At 34.7% G+C, this 26278-nt stretch overlaps 3 protein-coding genes across 3 annotated transcripts; 2 read left to right on the top strand and 1 right to left on the bottom strand.

The window, feature by feature from the left end:
- The first annotated feature begins 2303 nt into the window (after positions 1 to 2303).
- On the top strand, positions 2304 to 3245 carry LOC113191319 (olfactory receptor 52J3-like). The gene has a single exon (XM_026401011.2). It carries the CDS (start codon positions 2310 to 2312, stop codon positions 3243 to 3245), a length of 936 nt encoding a protein of 311 aa, XP_026256796.2. The 5' UTR covers positions 2304 to 2309.
- An 11765-nt stretch (positions 3246 to 15010) lies between these two features.
- LOC113191264 (olfactory receptor 52A5-like) lies at positions 15011 to 16170 on the top strand. The gene is made up of 2 exons (XM_026400937.2): positions 15011 to 15936; positions 16128 to 16170. The coding sequence occupies exons 1-2, from the start codon at positions 15011 to 15013 to the stop codon at positions 16168 to 16170; spliced, it is 969 nt and encodes a 322-aa protein (XP_026256722.2).
- A 3506-nt stretch (positions 16171 to 19676) lies between these two features.
- On the bottom strand, positions 19677 to 20618 carry LOC113191263 (olfactory receptor 52J3-like). Its single transcript, XM_026400936.2, has one exon. It carries the CDS (start codon positions 20610 to 20612, stop codon positions 19677 to 19679), a length of 936 nt encoding a protein of 311 aa, XP_026256721.2. The 5' UTR covers positions 20613 to 20618.
- Positions 20619 to 26278: the final 5660 nt, after the last annotated feature.

Below are 26278 nucleotides of genomic sequence, written 5' to 3'. Positions count from 1 at the left end.
TTAACTTAAATTTGAAGACAGTAGTTGGAACACTGCATAGGAAAGAGAGACTTTATCTTACTCGACACTCAAAATAGAATTGTTATATATAATATAATTACCATAGTACAATATAATAGTATAATTGTATATAATAAATATTATATATAGTAATATGTTATGTAATGAAATTTTATATGCAATTACATATATATGTAATTAATTTTCTAAGTCTGCATTATTATAGAGATTTGGAAAATCAAGATGAAAAATTTACCCAAGAAGAGATTTTGTTCACATCATATAAAACTATTTTGGAAGTATTATTTTTGTTATCACTGACTTTGTATTGACAATGTCCATGTCCGGGTCAGTGGGTGGTAGGTGTGTCTGTGAATCTCTCCCTGGTGCAGAAAACAGGATCTTTCCCAAGAGGGTATGATGTGTCTGTCTTGGTTCATAGAACGAATTGGAGTTAGTTAGACAAGCCCCAAGGGCTGTAAGTATGGACATTATAAAACTGTGTTTTCTCTAGTAGATATAGGGGGTTTCTAGCCCTGTCTCAGGTAAAGGTGAGATTCCTATTTAATTTGCAGTGAAGATGAATGGTGATTAGAGATTTCTTTTCACCAGTAATGAATCAGATAACAGCTGAATTTACTAAGTAACATTTTGTACAAATATTTTCAGATGAAAAGAAAAAGTCTTCTCTACAAAAGCAGGGACACTTACTTTTTTCTCCTTATTTATTTGTGCATTTTAGTTACACATGACAGTAGAGTATATTTTGACATATTTATACAAACATGGAGTTAATCTCATTCTAATTCTTATTCTAACAGTCTTGTGGTTGTACATGATGTGGAGATTCACTCTGGTGTATTCATATACGTATATAGGAAAGTATTGTCAGATTCATTTGCTGTCTTTCCTAATCCTGCAGAGGAAAATTAAGCTTGTGGCACAAACAGTAATCTCCACTCTCTTGAACAAGTGTGCGTTAGGGTATAGATTTCTATAATAAAGTAAATAAATAAGACTATCAAAGGAAAAGAGTTAAGTGTGAACTCTTGATTCCAGAGAGGGAGCCAGAGAAATAAAGAAGATTGGACATGGACTTTACGTATAGTCTCACCGGATTTACTGCCTGGGGTAGTCACTATTTTAAAAATAGCTTTAATAAAAAGCTTCTTGAAATTTGGACTTTGTCCAATGACTTTTTTCTGGACTTCTTTAGACCTGAAACTTTATATCCTTTTTGCCTTCCTCCAATATTCTCCTTCCTTTCTTTCTTCTCTTTACACATATTTTCTTTCCTACTTCCCTTTCTGCCTATATTTATAGTCTCTTCCATATATATATATATATATATATATATATATATATATATAATGCTACCAATCTCTTCTTTCTGAAAGAATAAAAGAGAGAGGGACAGACAGAGAGATGAAGGAAGGAGGAAAAGAAAGAAAGGAGGGAGGAAGTAAAGATCACACTGAAGTAAGGTAAGTCAGTAGCACATATTTCTTCACCTGCTATTGACCACCATTATTGCCTCTATTTCTTTCAAGTGTCCTTTCAACAAATACTACTTCCCCCATGTTGAGAAGGGCAATGCGTATTACTGGATATTTTGTGGAATTTGGGAACCAATAGAATTCTTGATGTCTGTATTAAGTTTAATTTCTACCAGGATATGAGTAACAAAGAGATGTATTTCTCTGCTGGAGGTGAGTTCCAGCAACAGGGTTCCACATATTTGTGCAACGACTTTCATATCTGAGATAAAACACAAGGTGTCTGTGGGGATACATGAGTAAACACTGGCAAGATGAGTTATTGAGGCATTATTCTAAATATAGACCATTTAAAAGATTGATACTAAACAAATTAATTTAAGCTATTCTGATAGATTAAGTTAGCCCCTCATCTGGGAACATCTAAATCATGGCATATACTATCATCTTCTGCATGCAGGTATTAGTTTGCCTTTTTATGATTTTCTATGTTGATACACTTAAATAAGGTGTGCTTTGTCTCTGAAGAGATAATCACATAAGCATCAATCTAGATTTGAGTGAATGAGTATAAAATATTATTGGACAAAGCCTCAGAAGGAGACCCACGATACAATCCATGTCCCTTCTGCCTGAAGTATACTTAGTCTATTCCTATAACTGACTTTGGACACAACTATTAGCATTTGATTTTCTGAAAAAGAAGAATCCAGACACAAATTAAGCTTATTGGAGAGGTTTTGAATTAGCATTTCTAAATCTGAATTTTCTTTCTAGGAGTGGTCAACTGCTTCTCTTCGCATTGATGGCAAGATGCCCCACACCAACATTACCATTTTCCACCCAGACACCTTTTTTCTTGTAGGCATCCCAGGACTTGAGGCTTTCCACGCATGGATTTCCCTACCTTTTTGCTCTGTTTACTTAATGGCTCTGCTGGGCAATGCTACAATTCTGCTGATCATCTGGTCTGACCATACTCTGAAGGATCCCATGTTCTATTTTCTAGCCATCTTATCAGCCATAGATCTAGCTCTCTCCACATCTTCAGTGCCTCGGATGTTAGGTATCTTCTGGTTTGATGCACATGAAATTGGTTTTGGAGCGTGTGTGGTCCAGATGTTTCTGATACACACCTTCACAGGAATGGAGTCCACAGTACTTCTGGCCATGGCCTTTGACCGCTATGTAGCCATCTGTGTTCCACTTCACTATACAACCATTCTGACACCTCGGGTGCTGGCAGGCATTACTGTGGGAATCATAATGTGCCCAGTCCTGTTCATACTGCCTATTCTGTACCTAACCTATCGTCTGCCCTTCTGTGAAGCTCGAATTATTGCCCACTCTTACTGTGAGCATATGGGCATTGCCAAGTTGGCCTGTGCGAGCATTCGCATCAATGCCATCTATGGCTTGTTTGTGGCTTCTTTCCTCGTCTTGGATTTGGCACTGGTTGGCATCTCCTATGCCCACATTCTCCGTGCTGTTTTCCGCCTCCCATCACGAGATGCCCGCCACAAAGCACTGAGCACTTGTGGCTCACATGTTGGGGTCATGTGTGTTTTCTACACCCCATCCCTCTTCTCCTTTCTTACCCACCGATTTGGCAAAAAAATTCCCCGTTATGTCCACATCCTTGTTGCCAACCTGTATGTGGTTATCCCACCTGCCCTCAACCCCATTATCTATGGTGTGAGGACCAAGCAGATTCGTGAGCATGTAGTCCATGTTTTCACTTCAAAGTAGAGGTTCTCCTTTTTGTAGTTCTTGAGAGTGTGACTATAACCCGAGATGCATATTTTGGCACTTTTCTAATGATCCTTAAAGCATACAAGGAAAAAATCCACCAGATACTAAAGAAGCAAATTTTGGAGTATGCTTTTGTGTGTTGAATCTCTATATTGGCTTTGAGTGTTTATTCTTTTGAATGTAGACTTCCATTACAGTGTGGTAATGGAATAGGGATTCCCACTGAAGCACTTTCTATTTTTAATCATTGAGATCAAGTGAATTCATATATCTTTCCATTTGAAAATAAGATGATATCCCAGCTTGATATTTTACTGGTCCATTCAGTTGATTGCAATTTTCTTGAAGTTCTGTGAAGAGAGAAATATGTTCAAATGAAAAATAACATCTTAATACATTTCTCAATTACAATATAAATGGATTTGATTTTTCTGAGTACCTAATGGCATTATTTAGTCAAGGTTTTTAAAATGTATGGTATTTATTTTCCATTTTAATGACTTTTTCTTCACTTTGCATAAAAATCTGTAGGTACTATGTGCCCTCACTGTGCCACTGCCTCCCTTTCTGGAGAAGCATGTAGTGAAAGTACCAGAAAATAGTATGTTTTAGGGAATAAAAACATTGTTTATACCAGGAGCTTGGATGTATAGAATTCTAAGAAGCAGGATTTCAAGTTATGCTTAATCATTTTCGTATGTTTATGTTTTTTCAAAATATTTAACAAACCATCTGTGTAACTATGTGGGCAATACTTCCTTTTTGAAGTCTTATTATTTGTGGAATGCAACATACATCCATCCTGTTTGTCTTGATATTTTATGAAAGTAGAACAGTTCAAAACATCTTCAGGTACAAAATAAAATTTTGAACTCAGGCATTTAACAGGAATTTCCTGGTGTTCTTCCAAATGTTTTTTGAAGTCTTATCAAGAGAATTCTTAACTCAAAGGGATCATTTTTATTGCTTTGTCTGAATTTAGTATTGAAAAAATGATATGCATATAACAATGATGCAATATTAGATAAAGATGACTTCTCAGGATGCTAGGAACTAATTTTTGAGTAGCATATTCATCATCTGATGTTTTTAAAATTTTGTGACTTTACTGAATGGACTAGTAAAATAAAACTTCTTCAGGGATTCAAAGTGTGGAAAATGGATTAATTCACTTTGCAACAAAGATCATAAACTAGAGACTCCAGTAAAATATTTCTGGAAGGAATCAATGGCAAGAAATATAATAACTATCTATATATGGTTATCTGAAAGATACATTTCCTATGTTTTTAGGATGTACTTCTTTCTATTAGAGATAGCAACATTCATGAATTTCCTCTGGGCCTTTTTTTTTTTTTTTTTTTTAATCACAGAATAACCACAAAATGTGGGAAATGAACAAAATTGAGAATTCTCACTTCTCAGTTTCAAAATTTACTATACTAAGAAGACAGTAGGGTGATGAATAAGGATGGATACATACATTCATGGGAAATAATTGAGTGTCTAGGGTTCCCAGCATGCTTTGGGTGCTAAGAAGCTAGATGGAAAAGTTTTATCAACAAACAGTGGTAAGCCAATTGAATGTTCATACTCAAAGAACTGCAACCCCAACTGTCACCATAGGCAGAAAAACAAACAATAAAAAAACAAGTTCAAAGTTGGAGAGAACCATAGAATTATGAATAAAAGATAAAAGCTTAAAAGTCTCAATAGGAAATATAGATATAAATCTTTGTGTCTTTGTACTGTGATGATTTTTTAATATGAAATAAAAAGCAAAATCAATTAAAAAACAAATACATAAAATGGTATATATTTAAATTTAAACCTTTTGCTGTATCATCAAGACATAGTACAATTTACTGCATGGGAGAAATTATTTGCAAATCATAGATCTGAAAGGGCAAGTATAAATTTAGAATACATAAAGAACTCCTGTGACAAAATAATGAAAACTCAATTAATTCAATTAACAATGGGCAAAGGAAGATAAGTACATGAAACTTTTCTCAACATCATTAGTCATCATGGAAATACAAATCAAAACTACAGTGATATCATTTTGCATCCATCAGAATGACCATAATAAAAATTCTTTAAAAAGAAAAAAATCATAAGCAATGATGTTGAGACTATGAAAGAATCAAATCCCTCAGACCTCTCATGTGTGAATGTAAAATGAAACCATGATTTTGGAAAACAGATTGAATTGGGAATAGAGTCCAAAAGATATGTTGGTGAGTAAAGCACATGTTTTATTTCATTGAAAAGATTGCTCATTCCTTTGGTTTGAAACTCTATGCCTTCCTCTATCCCAATTACTCTTAAATTTGGTCTTTTTATGTTATCCCATATTTCTTGAATATTCTGCTCATAGTTTCTTAACCATCTTCACTGTGTGATCTACATTCTTTTCGAGATTATATATTTTGTCTTCATTGTCTAAGGTCCTATTTTCCAAGTGGTCTAATCTGTTGGTGATGCTTTCTATTGAACTTTTAATTTGGTTTATTGTTTTTTTCAGTTCAAGGATTTCTGGGTTTGTTTTGTTTTTTCAGAACCTCCATCATCTTATTGAAGTAATCTTTTACTTCCTGTGTTTGCTTATGTAGGTCTTTATTAAAATGATAATTTGGTCCCTGAATTTGTTCTCTTATATTATTCTTTAATTCACAGAACATTTTAATTATGTACATCCTGGACTCCTTCTCTGTCATTTCTTCTGTTGTGCTAGTCATGGATTCTATATAATGTGGTTTCTTGATTTGTTTGGGGCAGTGTTTTCCCTTGTTTTTTTTTTTTTCCATGTTGTTTGTGTGTCTTTCCTCTAGCACTGAGGATCTGCAGCATTACCATTTTTTACACTTTAAGCTGAAGAGTTCCAATACCTTTCCTCTGAGGGGAAGAACAATGTTAGCAGATCCCAATACAACCAATACATAACCTTAAACTAAATGGTTGCTATTAAGGCATTTACAGTTTTGTCACAATACACAGAAATGGTGAGTTAAATTAATTTCTACAATGTAAACAGTAGGTTTGCAAAAGGGTTTACAGTTTCTGATGGTGGACAAAGAACCGGGGGTGAGGTGAAGATGAGATGTTGAGGGATAAGGGGTGAGGATATAGAGTTATTAGATCTTAGGAAGTGTGAAAAGGGAATCTAAAGACAATGCTTAGTAACAGAGGATGTCAGAGGAAATGATTTTGAGGAGACAAATAAGTGGGAAGACAGTAGAGTAAATAAAACATACACACATAAATACTAAGAAAAATAAAAAAGCAAAAAAATGGGAAATAAAAGAATATACAGCACAACTGTAATATACTATTCAGACATCCCAGTCCTCAGTATCCTAATTCATGCAAAGTACTTGGTTTCACAAACATTGGGGATGTGAGGGTGGGAGAATATAGAGGAAGGAGGAGGGGGAAAAAGTCTGGAAAGAAGAAACAAGGAATGTTTTCGTTGGAGATCAGTATCTTTCCTCCTTCCCTTCTCATCCAATAGGTGGGGTTGTGTGTTGTTAGCTGGCATCTCCACCCTCAAGATGTTGAAGGTTACCAGGGTGGGAGGGTTGGTCTTGGGTGCAGAGCGCCTGGAAGTGGGGTTTGGCACCAGTGGGTCCCTGATACAGCCAAAGGCTCTCCTTTGGGACCTGCTTGTGTGGTGTGGGTGCATGGTCTTATCTCCTTATGTTACCTGTAGACATCACAGTTCCTGATCTCTAATTTAGTTCTAAACTGCATCTCTACTTCCTAGTTGGGGGTCTTTCTCTTGGGAGGTATTATTTGTTGTGCTCCAGGGTTTTCAAACCTGTCTTGAGAAGCTGTTTTTGTATTAGGCAGTCACAGTGTGGGGGTGGCCGCTTCTGGGAAGAGGGGGGATCTGGGGATTATGGATAACTGCCCAACTAGTGTTCCAAACTGGGAGTTGCTACAACTGAAGATGTACCAAGATGGAGGCAGCCGCTTTCAGGGATGGAGTGTCAGGTCGGGTTGGGGGGTCCCCTGGCAGTGGCATTGGGTGATGTGTTCAAAGGTGCAGTTTGGACCCAGTGCTGGATCCACAGGCATTAGTGAAGCTCTGTTGGGGCTGCCTGTGCACTGTGTGGGGGCAGCAGGGCTGACCTGGGCCTGTCTGTGCTCTGTGGGTCAGAGTACATGTTTTAAACAAATCCAAAGGGGAAGCACAAAAGATGAGTTGAAAAAGAATATTAAAATGTTGCTCACAGAACTGGGTGTAACATGGTGCATGCCTATAATCCCAGTGAATGAGGAGCCTGAGGCAGGAGGATCACAAGTCCAAGGCCAACCTCAGCAATGTAGTGAGACCCTGTCTCTAAATAAAATAAAAAGATCTAGTGTGGCTCAGTGTAGAAGGTCATTTGGTTCAAACCCCTAGTACCACATACACACCAAAAAAATGTTGTTCATTAAAACAGGAAAAATATGACATTATAAACATTATCTTGATAATGCACATAAAATGTGCATCCTGACACTGTAGTGTGACCATCATTTGCATACATGTTTCTGTTCAAAAAGTGTCAGTCGTAATTATGGTCTAACATATCAGTTATCGGTGACGAGTCCTGCTTCCCCACATGTTGAAGTTTGAACATAAGAGAAACACTCCAAGGCAAGCATATGAAGCAGGGTTTATTTAAAAAGGGGTAACATAGACTTCACCTGGGAGGGAGAAGGGGGCCATAGTTGGTATCATAGTATCCCAAGATGCGGGGTGTTCTGCCCTTTTTATAGGTCCTAGGCTTCCTTTGTTCTCTTGCCTTTTCGCCCTTTTCTTTCTCCTTCCTGCATTTGTGACTAGGCCTAGAAATGCTCCGTGGGATGGCCAAAAGGTGGGAAACAGGTGGGAGAAAGGGGGAAGGGTAGGAGAGAGTAGTCAAGGACACTACTATATAAATATATATATACACACAAACACACACACACACCTTATAGTTCCCCGTAGGGCAGGGTAGTTCCTCAGGTAGGTTACCTTGGCAACAGATTGGAGCAGGGCCAAGTTTTTGATAAGGGTAGAGAAAAGGCTCTGAAGAAATTAACATTTCAGTCCCTCAGGGGATATTCTCCAACTTCCCAGCCTCACTCAAAGTTGGCCTCCTTGATCTGACTTGACTCTATTTACCTATCTACACTGACTACCTGTCTAATTCTGGTTACAATTACATACTTTTGGCTGGACATTAAGTGTCTTGTAATAACCATCTCTCTTTCTCTCTTATTATATTTATCACACTCATACATTCCTATGTATAATAAAATAGGTAACCTGGCTCATTCCTAATTCTGAAGAAAATAATTTTGAGCTTTCAAGATTATGACTTTTGTGTATTAAATACATAATATATATATGAGTGTGTGTGTGAATATATAGACATACATATATGTGTATACATAAAGACATATATGTATGTGTATATGTAAGTGTATATAGATTCACATACATACATACACACATTCATCACTATATTAAACTGAAGCAAAGACAAAATAATGAAGAAAATAAATACTTTATAGAGGAAGAAAGAAAATCTGTACACAATTCATTATACAAAATTTGTAAATAAAAATCTGCAGTTAAAGTACACGCAGTTGTGAGAAACTCAACACTAGTTCTCACTTGCAACAATTCTCTCTATTCGTATTTTACATCATGTTGGAAGCCCTCGATAATGCACCAAGATGAGAAAGAAAACAAAAATCAGAAAAGAAGAAATCAAATTGTATTTATTTACAGATAGTATGATTGTGTATATGCAAAATAGCAACCAATTGACAAAGGAAATAGAAACATCTATAATTAATGTTTGAGTTTCTTGTATATTTTGTGTATTTACAATGATTATTTGTAAATATTTTCTTCTTATCTTTAAACTGTCTTTTTACTATGTTGATCATTTCCTTTGATATGCAGAAGCATTTTAGGCTAATACAATCCCATGTATCTATTTTTCCTTGTTTTGCCAATTGTTTGGGGTCATTTCTAAGACCAATATCATAGAATGTTTCCCCCTCATCTACTACTTTCAGAGATTTAGGTCTTAAATTTAAATCTTCTATCACTTTTAATTCATTAATACAAGGTGATATAAGGGTCCATTTTCTTTCTTCTGCATGTAGATATACAGTTTTTCCCAATATCATTTATTGTAAAGACTGTCCTTTCCCCATTGTTTATTCTTGGCACTTTTGTCAAAAATCAATTGATTGTAGACATGTCAGTGTATTTCTGGGCTCTGTAATCTATTCCTTTGGTCTACTTGTGTTTGTATGCCAATAGCATGCTATTTTGATTAGTATTATGGTTTGGATATGAAGTATCCTCTAATACCTTTCATGTTAATGCAAGAATGTTCAGAGGTAAAGCATTTGGATTATGAGAGCTGTAACCTAATCAGTCCATCCATTTTTGTTTGAATAGACTGACTTCCTGGTAACTTTAGGCAGGTAGGTGAGTCATTGGGGCTTGCACTGGAAAGGTGAACACTTCCCTGTGGATTCTTCTCCTCCCCACTTCATTCTCCTTCCTGACCAGGCCATGAAGTGAGCAGCTTTCCTCTGCTGGAGTCTTCCCCCATGATATGCGGCCTTACTTAGGGTCCAGAGCAATGGAGTTGGCTGTGTGTGGACTGAGACTGGACCATAAACCCCAACTTTCCCCCTTCTAACTTGTTCTTGTTTGGTACTTTTGTCACAGTGATGCAAAAGCTGTCTAAAACAATTAGCATTGCTTTGTAATATATTTTTAAATTGGTAGTTTTCTGTCTATAGCTTTATTATTTTTGTCATTTGGCCTCATTTGTAGTTTCACAAAAATGGTAATGCTTTTTTCTGTATCTGTGAAGATGAACATAAGGATTTTGACTGGAATCACCTTGAATCTGTAGATTGCTTTTCGGTTGCATGGAAAATTTATAATTGTTTTCCAACCTATGAACAAAGCATGCATTTCCATCTATTCATGTTATTTCCAATTTCTTATTTGACATTTGACTTTACTGACATCTAAACCATGCCCAGCACTCATCTATTGCCAATAATTATTTATTAAATGAATGAATGAATGAATGAATAATAGAATTCTCTTATTACAGACTTTTGAATTTTACTGCACTGGAAAGTATCTGTGGTAATCTAAATATTTTAGTGAGATAATATTATATTCAAATGTTTATTAAATACTTATTCTACACCAAATTCCTGGGATTATAGGCATGTGCCCTATCCTTGGTTGCTGTGTTTACAATAAATTGTAATGTGTCAAAATGAAGAAATTTCTCAAGATTCATGAAAATATAATTAGGGATGTGGGAGAGAGCCATAATTTATGTAGAAAATAATGGGTATCAACAGATATAATTTTTTTCATTGCTATTGATGGTTGAGGAGACACATTTTTGAAGAGACACATTTTTTGTTGTCATTGTTTATTTTGTATTGTTCTTGCCTCTCCTTTGTCTATTTTCATATTCCCTAAGTTTTTATTGTCCTTGTTTTTTTCTTTTTCTTTCCTTCTTTCTTTCTTTCTTTCTTTCTTTCTTTCTTTCTTTCTTTTTTTTTTTTTTTTTTTTTTGTGTGTGTGTGTGTAAGGAAGTTCAGTATGCAAAGTATGCAAAGAGAAAATCAGTCTGAGATGGGAAGTCTGGTTTTGTAAAGCCAGAATTATCTTTGTCTCTAGAGTACCAGCAGACTCCTAAGGGAAGTGTCTTAGCGTTATCAACCCACTGGCAGCCACCATCCTCACAGACCTGAGGCACACTACTCAGGTGACCCAATACAGGCTCTTACACATTTGTTTTCTGAAGTCCAGATTTATGTGAGTATTTTAGCACTAACTAGAAGGGACATTTAAGAATTCACAAGCTATTAAAAGATGGGAGTCTGTTCCTTATTTTGCCAGAGAAGACAATGAAACAGAAAGAGATGATTATTACAAGAGACCAAAAGTATAGACAGCAGTATGTAATGATACACAAGGAAGAGAATGAGGGGACGAAGCATAAATGGTTGTGCTGAGGCAATGAGGAATATCTGTCCTGGTTTTTGTTTCTCCTCATCTGACATTGCTAAGAAGGGCTTTGAAGAACAAAGCTTGAATGCAAAAGAGATGGTAGCAAGGAGAAACTGAGTAACATTTCCTAACCATAAAAAACATATGTGTGAGGTACACCTTGTTTTCAATTTCTAGATTCATGACTAAGTGTTTAATTTCAAAGAGAAGAAAGTTCATGGACTGTTTCTTACAATTACATGAGATAATGTATGTGGGTTCTTGAAAAGTCCTTAACTCCATAGTTTCCTAACGGTGCTATATGTTGTTATTGCTGATATTTCCCATATAGCCCTATAGAATGATAGCTTCAATGTAGTTTGAAACCATTAGGCAAGTGCTGGGATCCAGAAAAAGGCAACCTGATTTCCTCATCTAGTGGCACACATTATGAAATGGATGTTCTGGGGTGCAGAGCTTTGTGGGCTGCTATAATTTGCTCATGGTGTGGTACTAGTCACTTGTGCAGTGCCTCCAACAGAGAAAGTGCATAACACTTTTTTGGGTTTTGGTTGAGTAAATGTAAAATTCATTGTGCTAACTTAGATTAGGGAGCTAGTCATAGGACTAGAGATGAAGTTTACTGCTCTGTGAGTAAGTGCAGTTCTGACTGTTTACCTTTAGCTCACGCCATTGTATTTGTTTTTATATTGCAACCATTATCTTTATTATTTGATTTTAAACCTGAGTTCTTAGAAGTTAGAGGCTGTATTTTTATTGTTTATTTACTTTTAACATACAATCTCATGTTGGGGAAAATAACTTCATAGACATTTCAGTGATATTAGTTTTTTTGAAAATACTGACATTTCCAGTTTCACTGAAGTGTAGAAAAACATTTGTTGGGTTTGTATTCATTTTAGTGTTTTCTTTCCCTTCCCCCACCTCTTGTCCCCTCCCTTCTCCTTCCCTTTCCCTTCCTTCCTTCCTTCCTTGCTTCCTTCCTTCCTTCCTTCCTTCCTCTCTTTCTCTTTCTTTCTTTCTTTCTTTCTTTCTTTCTTTCTTTCTTTCTTTCTTTCTTTCTTTCTTTCTTTCTTTCTTATTTTTAAATTTTTTTGCAAAATGGGGATTGACCCCAGGTGCTGTATCCTTGAGCTACATCCTCAGCCCTAACCGACTTATTTTTTTGAGACATGGTCTCACTAAGCTCCCAGGTTAGACTTCAGATACTCCTTCCTTAGCCCCCACCCCAACCAAATTCCTGAGATTACAGGCATGTGCCCTGTCCCTGGTTGATGTATTTACAATAAATTGTAACATGTCAAAATGAAGAAATTTCTCAAATTCTACAACCCAAAGATCGCTTTCATTAATATTAAATTTTATGTAATAAAAACTCAATGAAATTCTGATCAGTTATCTTTTGCAAAAACATTTTTCCATCAATGGAATTAAAATATATATCAGAAACAATTTAAAGATAATTTTGCATTTATCCTGTCTCCACTGCTTACTAGCTCTGAGACAATGTGTCAGTTACTTGACCTCTCTTTGTTCACAAACATCAGGAGCAATATGGAACATTATTGGGTACATTGTAAATAACCAAAACATTTTAGGTGTTTTTAAACAATATATATTTTTATTATACATGGACGGCATTATAAAATTTGTTTAAATTACTCAGAATACTAAAATATTTTTATAATCAGAGTAGTCCTCATCAAATAAATGTAGCATAATTTATTTATCCAGTTCCCACATGTCTGAACCATACCAAATTACACCTTTTAATTCCTTCTGAGGTATACAAAGTAGGAAAGACTACAGGCAAATTAAAAATATCTATAAATGTTTTTATTTTTCACTACAAATCTTCTATCTATTCAATTATATAAAAAGTAGAGATAAATCTTCAGGTGTTTTCACCTTGCACTTAGGTCAGAGACAGTTCAACTCAAACATATACATGTGTTTTTGTTCGTTTTTCTCCCAGCACACAAATACAGGCCACCTCTAGTCTTTCTAGAGTTGTAGGTATCTCAAGTGAAGAAAGAGACAGGTAGTTACTTTCCTTATTTGTATCCTTACTCAGTGTCCCTTAAAAATGAGAGGTCTGCACATGGTGGATAGTTCCAACTATCCAGGAGGCTGAGGCAGGAGGATTTCAAGTTGGATATCAACCTGGACAACTTAGGAAGACTATGTCTCAAAATACCTTTTTATAAATGGAAGAAATGCTTAAAAAAGGAAAAAAAATTGCATAAATTGGTGGTTCTCCCTGTGGACTGTACCAACTTGGGTAGTGCTGGTAGCAGTGACTGAAGGGGAAATAAACCCACTGTTGTGGGAACACTAACCCCTAGGGGCAACATAACATGATCAAAGATCTGGATGTATGGAAAAGCCTAGAATGGCATTGAAGTGAAAGCTGATACCAAGTGGGCCAGGTTCTTGGTTATTTTTACTTGACAGATAACATATCAAAGATAAGGGTCATTATGTGATTTACCCATTATCTCTAACAATCACAGGTCCAACTCACTTGGCCATTACTTTAAAAGTATGTGTGTGCAAGCAGGGAGGATGGGGATTTAACATGATCTCATGGCCCTTTGCTACCTTATATTTTCCTTAGAGAAGAGTTTCAATATAAAATAATCTCAGAAAGACCCACTAGTGTTTATACTATGAGTTAATTAAATCCTAAAGTAGCTGTTAAAGAATTATGATCACAATGATGCTAAAGAAGTAAAACAGACCCTTTAACAATATTTATATTTTCTGTTTTACCCTCCTTGAACTAGAGAGAATTTTCATTCATCTTTTCAATTGTTTTTTTACTTTTGATTATATTTTTTCAGGAACTTCTTTTCCTGTTAGCAAATTTTAAAAAAGTAACAGATTTTTATTTATTTTGTTTATCTCTGTTAAACTTCAAACTATGCAAGTCTCTCTCTCTCTCTCTCTCTCTCTCTCTCTCTCTCTCTCTCTCTCACACACACACACACACACACACACACACACAATATCTTAAGTATAGGCTAAATTTTAAAGAAATGTCCATAGAATTCTATATTCTTCAGAATAACTTGTACTATTAACATCGGCCTTTGATCAGAGAATGTGGTAGAATCACAAGGGTGCCACAAATAACTGGAAAAATAAATTTTAAAAAAAGGCAGGATAAAAGATAGCTTATGTATGAAAAGATAAGTACATGGAGGAGGGAGGATCACATATAAGGAAAAAATACTACTAGGAGATTTTATTTTATATTACAGTAGAATGTTACGCTCAGTTTCATATATTTGAAAAAACTTTTATAATATTTTGCTAAATAAAACAGAGCTGTACTTCACATTAATCTGTAATTTATTTATAATACTCTTAAAGTTAAAGAAGATGAGTAGATACACAAGTTTGGAATATATATTATTTGGAGGTATCATTAGTGAGTTTTGTTTCATTTTCATCATGCATATGCTTCATTTGAGGAGTAAAAAAGTTTTATTTAAGATAATAATTCATATAAACCTTTTTAAAAAGCAAAAAATTAACCCACCAATTTTCTTTTAAAAAAATCAGGTTGAAGTCTAGTTTGCCATAGAAGAATGCATTAAATTATATTATTTCTCCAATTACTTTTCCAGGATGACGCTGCACCATTAAAGCTGTTAATGAATTTCATAATTTCTGATTAGACCTGAAGATTGGAGGGCTCTTTCATCATTGTCCCATCATGCCATTTGCCAATGGCACCTGCTTCAAGCCATCCGTCTTCACTCTCATTGGAATTCCAGGCCTTGAATCAGTGCAACACTGGGTTGGGATTCCATTCTTCATTTCTTTTATTCTGGCCACCTTTGGAAATGCTCTGCTCGTCACCATCATTCGCATTGAGCATAGTCTCCATGAGCCCATGTATATTTTTTTAGCTGTATTAGCCGCTACTGACCTAGGCCTGACCTTCTGCATTACCCCTAAAATGCTGGCCATCTTTTGGCTTCAGTCAAGAGAGATTCACTTTGACTCCTGTCTGATTCAGATGTATTTTACACACACTTTCCAGTGCATGGAGTCTGGCATTCTCCTGGCCATGGCCTTTGACAGATATGTGGCTATCTGTGAGCCCTTAAGGCATTCTGCCATTCTCACTAAGAAGGTACTAATCACCATTATAATGGCAGTGACCCTTCGAGCCTCTATCATCATCATCTTGTGTCCACTTCTAATTAAGTTGCGCCTCAAGCATTTCCGGACCACAGTCATCTCTCACTCCTACTGTGAGCATATGGCTGTGGTAAAGCTGGCGGCAGAAAATGTCAGAGTCAACAAAGCATATGGACTGTTTGTGGCTTTCTCGGTCCTTGGATTTGATGTGATCTTCATTTTCTTATCCTACGCCTTCATCTTCCAGGCTGTGTTTAAGTTGCCACAGAAGGAGGCACGATTCAAGGCATTCAACACCTGCACAGCCCACATCTTTGTCTTTCTTCAGTTCTATATTCTCACATTTTTTACATCCTTCATACACAGATTTGGCTTCAATGTTGCTCCCTATGTGCATATTCTGCTGTCCAACCTTTACCTGCTTGTTCCGCCGCTGCTTAACCCTATTGTCTATGGAGTGAAGACCAAACAAATCCGAGAGGGAGTGATCAAAATGTTCACTCCCAAGGGTTAAATTCACAAGCTCTCCAATTCCTCATTTTGTTTATGATAATTTGCACAGTGATCTTGTCATGTGGGGTAATACTATGATAATCCTTCTGTTATTTTAATTTTCATGGGCTGGAACAGATTTCACAAATAAAATTACAGATAATCCATATACACATTTTCAGATAAAATTTCAGTTATGTAATCAAAACTAATAATGCTTTTTATAATTTTGTATAACTTTTGAACATTCTCTAACCTTGGGATAGGATCAATTTTGGAAAACATTACCCTATGTTTTATACATTTTATCCAATGATGTTGGTACAAGTTATTCTCATACTTTCTAACACTAGTTTCTAAACTATGAGTCATGATAAAACGTTCATATTTTAGTGTTTAGTAAACTCTAAATACAGTAAAACTTTATTAAATATTAATGTTTTCATGTAACATGGTAGATTGAATATATATATATATATGGTGGTGGGGAGTAGGGCCTAGAGTGCCTGAGAACTTTATACCATTTACTAGTAGAACTGAATAAAAATGAAGTCATTAAATACTATTTTTTGAAGTGAAATTTTGCAAACTGAGAGCTCGTTAAATTTTACAAATAGCTTTCCACTTATGTCCCTCAGTGTACCTCTAGAGTGGGCAGAATTGTGTTTTGTGTGGTAATCAAAAGACAAGAGCTGGGGCTGGGGTTGTGACTCTGTGGTAGAGCACTTGTCTTGTATATGTGAGGCACTGGGTTTGATCCTCAGTACAACATAAAATAAAATAAAGGTATTGGTCCATGTACAACTAAAAAAAAAAAAAAAAAAAAAAAAAAAAAAAAACTTTTTTAAAAAAGACAAGGGCCATGAATCTTCCTTGGTACACTAACCTACTAAATTTTTCCATGTGAGACAAGGTTGTATTCTGTGCTTCACTGTGATTATGAAATTGGTTGAAAATTTAATTACTCTATACTAACTTATGTATTTATCAACACTCTCAAAGCCTACAACACTTGTGCACTCTCTGTACATTACAATAAGTTGATTTGAAGATTTTTTTTCTTAAGTTTTCAACACTACCCACATTTGCCTTTATTGACTGATAAACACAATTGACACTTTTTGGTCAGAAATATATTTGTAAATATATGCTCACACTACAGCCCCAGGACACACATTATATAAGCATTATCAAGGTAATGTTTGTAATGACATATTTTTTCCTGTTTCTATCAAACACATTTTTTGTGTGTATGTGGTACTAGGTGGTTGAACTAAATGATCCTTTATTATTGAGCCACACTAGAACTTTTTATTTTATTTAGAGACAGGGTCTAACTACGTTGCTGAGGCTGGCTTTGGACTTGTAATCTGCCTGCCTCAGGCTCCTCAGTCACTGAGATTACAGGTGTGAATCACTTTACACCCAGCTGTATGGACAACATTTTAATATTCTCTTTCAACTCATCCTTTTTTCTCCCCTTAAATAAATAAATAAATAAAACATGAGCTTTATTCACCAACTTATCTTTTGGCTCCTCATTCACAATGCTATCTGTTTTCCTAAATTGCTGTTTCATTTTACACTCACACAAGGAAGGTCTGAGGGATTCGATTTTTTCACATCCTCACACCACTGCTTATGATTTTCTTTCTTTTTAAAGAATTGTTATTATGGTCATTCTTATGGATATAAAATGGTATCACTGTAGTTTTGATTTGCATTACCATGATGACTAATGATGTTGAGGAAATTTTCATGTACTTATCTTCCTTTGCCCATCTTTCATTAGGTTAATTAACTTTCATTATATTGTCACAAGAATTCTTTATTAATTCTAAATATATAATTGTACTTTCAGATTTATGATTTGCAAATATGTTCTCCCATTCAGTAAATTGTATTATCTCTTGATGATACAGCAAAATTAATGTATGTAAATTTAAATGTATGTACTTTATGTATTTGTTTTTTCATTGATTTTGCTTTTTATTTCATATTTTAAAAATCATCACAGTACAAAGACATAAAGATTTACACTTATAATTCCTATTGAGAGTTTTAAGCTTTTATCTTTTATACATAATTCTATGATTTTCTCCAACTTTGAATTTGTTTCTTTATTGTTTTGTTTATGATTATATGATAGTTGGGGTTACAAATCTTTGAGTGTGAACATTCAGTTGTCTTACCACTATTTGTTGATTAAATTTTTCTGTCTGGCTTCTTGGCACCTTAAGCATGCTGGGAACCTTAGACACTCTATTATCTTCCATGAATGTATATATCCATCTTTATTCATCACCCTACTATCTTCTTAATGTAATAAATTTTGAGACCGAAAAGTGAGAATTCTCTAATTTTATTCTTTTTCCACATTTTTGTTGTTGCTGTTGTTATTCCAGAACAAAAAGACACATGAGAAATTTGTGAATATTTTTATCTCTGACAGAAAGGAGTACATCCTAAAAACATAAGAAATGTATCTTTCAGATAACCATATATAGATATTTCTTGTATTTCCTGCCATTAATTCCTTCCAGAAATATTTTACTGAAATCTCTAGTTCACGATCTTTACTGTAAAGCAAATTAATCTATTTTCCAAACTTCTGATCTCTGAAGTTTTTTTTTTACTGATCATTTAATTTGTCTTTTTATTCGTCCATTTAGTAATGTCACAAAACTCAAAGTCATTTTTGTGCCACAGATGATGAATGTGCCACTCAAAAATTAGTTTCTAATATCCTGAGAAGTCATCTTTGTCTAATATTTCCTCATTGCTCTATGCATATCTCTTTTTTTCCAGTACCAAATTCAGACAAAGCAATAAAAAATTGCCTTTAACCTAAAAGTTTCTTGATAAGACTTCAAAAAATATTTGGAAGAACATCAGGAAATTCCTGACTTCAAAATGTTATCTTATACCTGAACATGTCTGGGACTGACCTACTTTAGAAAAATATCAAGCCATACAGGGTGGATATACGTTGCATGCTACAAATAAAAGGACTTCAAAGCAGAAGAATTGCCCATATAGAGAGATGGTTGGCTAAATATATTGAGCACACACAAACATAAAAAATTTATTAACCCTAACTTGAAAACTGGCTTGTTAGAATTCTGTACATCCAAGTTTCTCTTATAAACAATATTTTCATTCCTCAAAAAGAACTGTTTTCCAGTATTTTACAGTGAGGGCACATGGTGCCTACAGATTTTTATAAAAAGGAAAGAATAAAGCATTAAAATGGAAAAGAAGGATTATACTTTCTAAAAACTGAGACTCAATATTGCCATTATATTCTCAGAAAAATCAAATTCATTTAGATTTGTAATTAAGAATTGTTTTAAGATTGTTCTTAATTTTCATTGGAACGTGTTTCTCTCTTCACAGAAATTCAAGAAAATTGCAATCAACCAATTGTGCCAATCTGGGATATCATCTTATTTTCAAATGGAAAGACATATGAATTCACTTGATCTCAATAGTTAAAAACAGAAAGTGCTTCCGTGGGAATCCCTATTCCATTACTGCACTGTAATGGAAGCCTACATGCAAAAGAATAAACACTCAAATGCGGATATGGAGATTCAACACACAAAAGCATTCTCCAAAATTTGCTTCTTTAGTATCTGGTGGATTTTTTGCTTGTATGCTTTAAGGATCATTAGAAAAAAGCCAAAAATATGCATCTCGGGTTATAGTCACACTCTACTATAGAACTACAAAAACGAGAGCCTCTACTTTGAAGTGAAAACATGGACTACATGCTCACGAATCTGCTTGGTCCTCACACCATAGATAATGGGGTTGAGGGCAGGTGGGATAACCACATACAGGTTGGCAACAAGGATGTGGACATAACGGGGAATTTTTTTGCCAAATCGGTGGGTAAGAAAGGAGAAGAGGGATGGGGTGTAGAAAACACACATGACCCCAACATGTGAGCCACAAGTGCTCAGTGCTTTGTGGCGGGCATCTCGTGATGGGAGGCGGAAAACAGCACGGAGAATGTGGACATAGGAGATGCCAACCAGTGCCAAATCCAAGACGAGGAAAGAAGCCACAAACAGGCCATAGATGGCATTGATGCGAATGCTTGCACAGGCCAATTTGGCAATGCCCATATGCTCACAGTAAGAGTGGGCAATAATCCGAGCTTCACAGAAGGGCAGACGATAGGTTAGGTACAGAATGGGCAGCATGAGCAGAACTGGACGCATTATGATTCCCACAGTAATGCCTGCCAGCACCCGAGGTGTCAGAATGGTTGTATAGTGAAGTGGAACACAGATGGCTACATAGCGGTCAAAGGCCATGGCCAGAAGTACTGTGGACTCCATTCCTGTGAAGGTGTGTATCAGAAACATCTGGACCACACACGCTCCAAAACCAATTTCATGTGCATCAAACCAGAAGATACCTAACATCCGAGGCACTGAGGATGTGGAGAGAGCTAGATCTATGGCTGATAAGATGGCTAGAAAGTAGAACATGGGATCCCTCAGAGTATGGTCAGACCAGATGATCAGCAGAATTGTAGCATTGCCCAGCAGAGCCATTAAGTAAACAGAGCAAAAAGGTAGGGAAATCCATGCGTGGAAAGCCTCAAGTCCTGGGATGCCTACAAGAAAAAAGGTGTCTGGGTGGAAAATGGTAATGTTGGTGTGGAGCATCTTGCCATCAATGAGAAGAGAAGCGGTTGACCACTCCTAGAAAGAAAATTAAGATTTAGAAATGCTTAGCTCAAAACCTCTCCAATAAGCTTAATTTGTATCTGGATTCTTCTTTTTCAGAAAAGCTAATGCTGATAATTGAGTCCAAAGTCAGATATAGGGACAGACTAAGTATACTTCAGGCAGAAGGGACATGGACTGCATAGTGGGTCTCCCTCTGAGGCTTTGTCCAATCATATTTTATACTCATTCACTCAAATCTCATGTAAAACCTAGAAAAATATTTAAAAAACTGAGATTGATGTTTATGGTGTGATGACAGTCTTCTTCAGAGACAAAGCACATCTTATTTAATTGTATCAACATATAAAATCACAGAAAGGCAAACTAATACCTGCATGCATCAAAACAGAAGGCACTGAGGATGTGCAGAAGATAACAGTATATACGACAATATGAGTGTTCCTGGACACAGGGGTTAACAGAAAATGCAGTAGAGTAGCTTAAATTATTTTATTTAGTGTCAATATTTTAAATGGTCTATATTTAGAATAATGCCTCAATAACTCATCTTGCCCATGAATACTCATGTATCCCCACACATACACTGCATTTTGTCTCATATATGCAAATTATTGCCCAGATATGTGGAATATTGTTGTTGTTGGAACTCACCTTCAACAGAGAAATTCATCTCTTTGTTAATCATATCCTGGTAGAAATTAATAAAGATGCCAAGAATTTCTACTTGTTGCCAAATTCCCCAAAATATCCTGGGACAGCCAATACACTTCCCTACATGGAGGAAGTAAGTTTTGTTGAAAGGACACTTGAAAGAAATAAAGACAGTAGTGGTGGTCAACATCAGGGGAAGAAATATGTGTTACTGACTTATCTCACTTCTGTTACTTCCTCTCTCCCCTTCTTTCTTTCCTTCTTTCCTTTACCTGTTTCTGTTCCTCTCTCTTTGGTTCTTTCAGAAAGAAGTGATAGATAGGACTATATAAAACAGAAGAAATAGACAGAGGAGCATTCAAAGAAAGGAAAGTAGGAAAGAAAACCAGTGAAGTGAAGAAAGAAAGGAAGGAGAAGAAGTCTCAGGTATAAATGAGTTTAGAGAAAAGTCACAGAGAAAAGTCCAAATTTCAAGAAGTGTTTTATTAATGATATTTTAAATGTAGAGATTTCCCAGGGCAGTAAATCCTGTGAGACTGTATGTGAAGTCCATGTCCAATCTTATTTCTCTGTCTCCCTCTCTGGAATCAAGAATCCACACTTAACTTTCATCCTCTGATAGTCTTACTTATTAACTTCATTATGGAAACTATTCATTATGCCACAACTTTAATTTTCCTCTGCAGGAATAGGAAAGACAGTGAATGAATTCTGACAAATCTTTCCTATATGCATATATGAAAACACCAGAGTGAATCTCCGCATAATGTGCAACCACAAGAGTGGGATCCATCCTAATTAGAATAAGAAGGAATCCATGTTTGTGTAAATATGTCAGAATATAGTCTACTGTCATATATAACTAAAAAGAACAAATTTAAAAAAAAAAAGAAAAAATTAAGTGTTCCAGGTTTTTCAAAGAAGGCTTCTTTTAGTCAGAAAATATTTACATAAATGTGAGCTAGACAATGTCAACTTAATAAATTCAGCTGTAGTCTGACCTATAAGTGTTAAACACGATTCTCTAATCACTATTTATCTTTACCACACATTTAATGGGAAGCTCACCTTGACCAGAACCAGGGATAGAGACCTCTTATATCTACTAAAGAGAAGAGAGTCTTATAATATACATACTTATAACCCTTGCAGCCTATCTGAAATTAAAGCTAACTCCAATCTGTTTATGAACCAAGACTACACATCAGAGTCTCCTGGGGAAGATGCTATTTTCTGCATCAGGGAAAGATGCACAGACACACCTCCCACTCACTTACCCTGGATATGCACATTGTCAATACAAAGTAAGATACTAAAATACTACTAAAATAGGTTTATATGAGGTGAACAGAATCTCTTCTTGGGTAAATTTTGCATCTTGATTTTCTAAGACACTATAATAATGCCGACTTAGAACATTAAAAAAAGTTAACCCAAGGATGGTTGAATGCCATTCCTGTAATCCCAGAAACTTGGATGCTTAAGCAAGAGGATCACAAGTCCAGCATAGTTGATTTACAAGGCTAGGAGTGCGGTTCAGTAGCAAAGTACTCCTAAATTCAATGCCTAGTACACATCCCTAAAAAAGAAAACATATATCCATGTCTTGGTACTCATTAAAAATTTTCAAAGTATATTCTGGGAGTCAAGTAAGATAAAGTCATTCATATCTTTTCCATGCAGTGTGCAATCTATTGGCTTCAAATGTAAGTTAATGAAAACAAATTTAAGGCTAGCAGTGTTTCTCAGTGAGAGAGAACTTACTTAAAATGTGTGAGGCCTAGGGTTTGATCCACAGAACTTCCCATATGCATATTTTTTAAATTAAATTAATGTGAAATAAATTTATAATTAAAGAAAAGGTGTATGATTATCAAAACTTACAAGACAATAAATAAATATTTCTATGCCCTGATTAAAATTAACATAAAATGCTATTACTTATAGAAATAAAGCAGAAATTAAGCAATACCATATACATGTATACACACACACACACACACACACACACATATATATATATATATATATATATATATATTTATATTTACTTAAAGAGAGAAAGAAGAAGAGTAGGGTTGTCTGAGTTAATATATTAATCAAAATCCTTATCTATATAGCAAGTAATCAATGAATCCAGTCTGAAAAGAAAGAATCACTAAATATTTAAATGAAACCATCATCAAGTATTGTGGAATTAAATGTCAGAATATGCATATAGACATTTTCAGGGTAGATATTTTCCAGGGGCTAGAATTGGAGGTTAGACTGATTGGGATCAGGGAAGGTTCCTACCACTGTACCCTTCAATGTGATATTTTCTATTAACATTTGTGTGATGTTACTATTATGAAATTTAAAGTGTGTAAATCTTTCTTATATATTTAAGCAATATGCATTACTAAAACAAATTAAAGTATTAAGAAAAAGTAGTTTTTCATTGTTGATGATTTTCATAAGAAAAAAAATTTAAGTCCTTTTTTATTTTTTACTAGACCATAAAAATGATACATATTAATGTGATAGCATGTGATATATTGATACTGGTATATGGTGTTTAATATTCAATTCAGAGTAAACCTATACCCTCAAACATTTATCATTTCTTTACAGTGAAAACTTTCAAAATCTTTTCTTGAAACTTGAAAAAAAAAAAGCAAATAGTACATTACATAATCTATAGTCTATGCAATAGAATATCAGAAGCTCTTTCTCCTAACTGTAATGTACTTCTCATTAATTAAACTTTCCCCATATTTCCTTCCCGCTACTCTCCCCAACCTATGGAACCCATGGAAATGATCACTTCAATCTATTTCGTTCCTATTCCCATCCTAAACTCATTTAGATATTATGTATTTTCCATAGTAATTTGAGATCTAATACATAGAATGTAATTACAATGCTTCAGAAGTTCACAAATTCTACTCCTTTTGTCACACCAAATTGCCCCAGAATCTTTGTTGTCTTTAGTGTCCTATCATGCAGGTACAATAAAGAACTCTGTAAAGCTATTTCACACCTTGTGTTCACACAAAGCAGTCATACCTACAGAGGAGTTTTACTCTTTTTCCAAATGTTATGGAAATAAAACTTGGATCTCCTTTCTTCCTAAGTTCTTAAAATAAAAGAGAATACACCCCACCTAAGGGCATAGTCTGAAAGACAAGACATAGAATTTTTTAATAATGTAGATTACATTGCAATCTAAATTTTCTTCATGATCTTTCCAAATACCCTTCTCCAAGTGACGAGCTTGGAGTTACCATTGGATGGCATCAAATTTATAAGGAACTTTTATATAATATTAGAAAAATAGTTTAACATGTTCCCATGCTAAGATTTCAAAACCCAAGTTTCTATTTTGTACTCCATGGTTTCTATTTTTTTTCCCTCCCCTGAGTTATACAATACAAAACAGCTCAAATGACAGTGAAAATGACATTACTATTTATTCTTTAAAAATATGTGATTAATTTAAAATAGCAAAAAAAGAACTCCAATGTAAAATATCTCCAACCTTTGGACAAACATCTTAAGTTGTTATAAAACAAATAATGTCAAATTAAAATATTGATAAATTGTTTGTAATCAAATACAAGGACACTACTCACCAAAGTTCCTGTTAAGATTACAAAGAGATTCTCACTGGGATAATATATGCATTAAATACACCAGATTTAATTATATTTTAAATATACTCTATGTTCATAGCCCATTATCATATAATTTCTTTCTAGACATATAATTATTATGAAAAATATATTGACATATTAAATTTTTTGAATGAATCACACATAAAAAATAGTACATTAAGTACTAATAGTACAAATCTCTAAATAAATCACAGGCAATTTAATATAAGAATAAGAACAACAACAAAAAAAAGATCTAGTACTTTAAAGGACTTTGAAGTATATCCAATGAGTACAATAAAACACCTTTATCACCATTCCTCATCAGGAAAATGCTAATTCACACCACAGGGTGACACTCTCTAGCCCACCCAGCATGACTACAAAGTAGAACACTCATCCCAACTGCTCATAAAGACATGAAGCAACCACTGCTGGGTTCAGAAACAGGAAGAGGCTATTAAAGGTAAACATCCCCTATGGACTAGTAATTTCTGAGGAAAATAAATGAGTGATTGTGTTCAACAAACTACACTTACAAAAATATCCATAGTGCTTTTATTTGTAAAAAGAAAATACTAACTTAAATATTCTACTTCAATAAAACATGTAAGTATATTTATTTACTCATTAAAGGAATGAATTCATAAATACTATATATGAAGCTATAAGACAAAACATAATAAAATAATAACAAAAAGAGCAAGCACAAATGAACCAACACTATGCACAAAATGCAATAATCTAACAGAAATATTATAGAGCAAAAAATCACCAGACAACATTAAATTGCACCCTTCAGATTTTTACACTTGATTTATTTTATGAGAAACCTTGAAAACAACAGCAATACAGAACAAAACTATCCCTGAATGAATCAGAAGTTAGAAATAGAAGGGATGAAGTTAACATCAAGTCAAAGAATGAATGGCTTTTGTAAATAAGAAAATAATCAGAATGACACAAGAGGTCACATTGCATCTGCCAGATTGTAATGAAACTTTTTTTTTTTTTTGGTAACAGCATACTGTTTTTTTTTTTAAGTGTATCATCTCTTTGTAGTTATACATGAATTCATTTTGATATAAAAGCACAGAGTAAATACACTGAAATAAGCCAAATAAAAATGTAATACATATAATATTTTTTATAATTTTTCTAGAATATAATTCATATTCTCTGCTTAAAGAAATTAACTTTTCTTTCTACACAGGTTAACTGTATGCTCTTTCTTTCTTTCTTTCTTTCTTTCTTTCTTTCTTTCTTTCTTTTTTGTGTGTGTGTATATGTGTTTTCATACACGTACTTAGGGTAATGATGACCATCGCATTCCACTGTCTTTCCTACCCCTATGCT

This window comes from Urocitellus parryii, chromosome 4 (assembly GCF_045843805.1).
Source record: "Urocitellus parryii isolate mUroPar1 chromosome 4, mUroPar1.hap1, whole genome shotgun sequence".
Lineage (NCBI taxonomy): Eukaryota > Metazoa > Chordata > Mammalia > Rodentia > Sciuridae > Urocitellus > Urocitellus parryii.
The sequence above is the reverse complement of the archived record's forward strand: the minus strand, read 5'-3'. Positions and strand labels throughout refer to the sequence as shown.

Excerpts from the sequence above, each read along its gene's own strand:
- LOC113191319 (XM_026401011.2), top strand. The coding sequence starts at position 2,310 with ATGCCCCACACCAACATTACCATTTTCCACCCAGACACCTTTTTTCTT.
- LOC113191264 (XM_026400937.2), top strand. The coding sequence starts at position 15,011 with ATGCCATTTGCCAATGGCACCTGCTTCAAGCCATCCGTCTTCACTCTC. Across the intron at positions 15,937-16,127 it reads CGAGAGGGAGTGATCAAAAT|TTATGTAATCAAAACTAATA; the intron begins GTTCACTCCCAA and ends ATAAAATTTCAG.
- LOC113191263 (XM_026400936.2), bottom strand. The coding sequence starts at position 20,612 with ATGCTCCACACCAACATTACCATTTTCCACCCAGACACCTTTTTTCTT.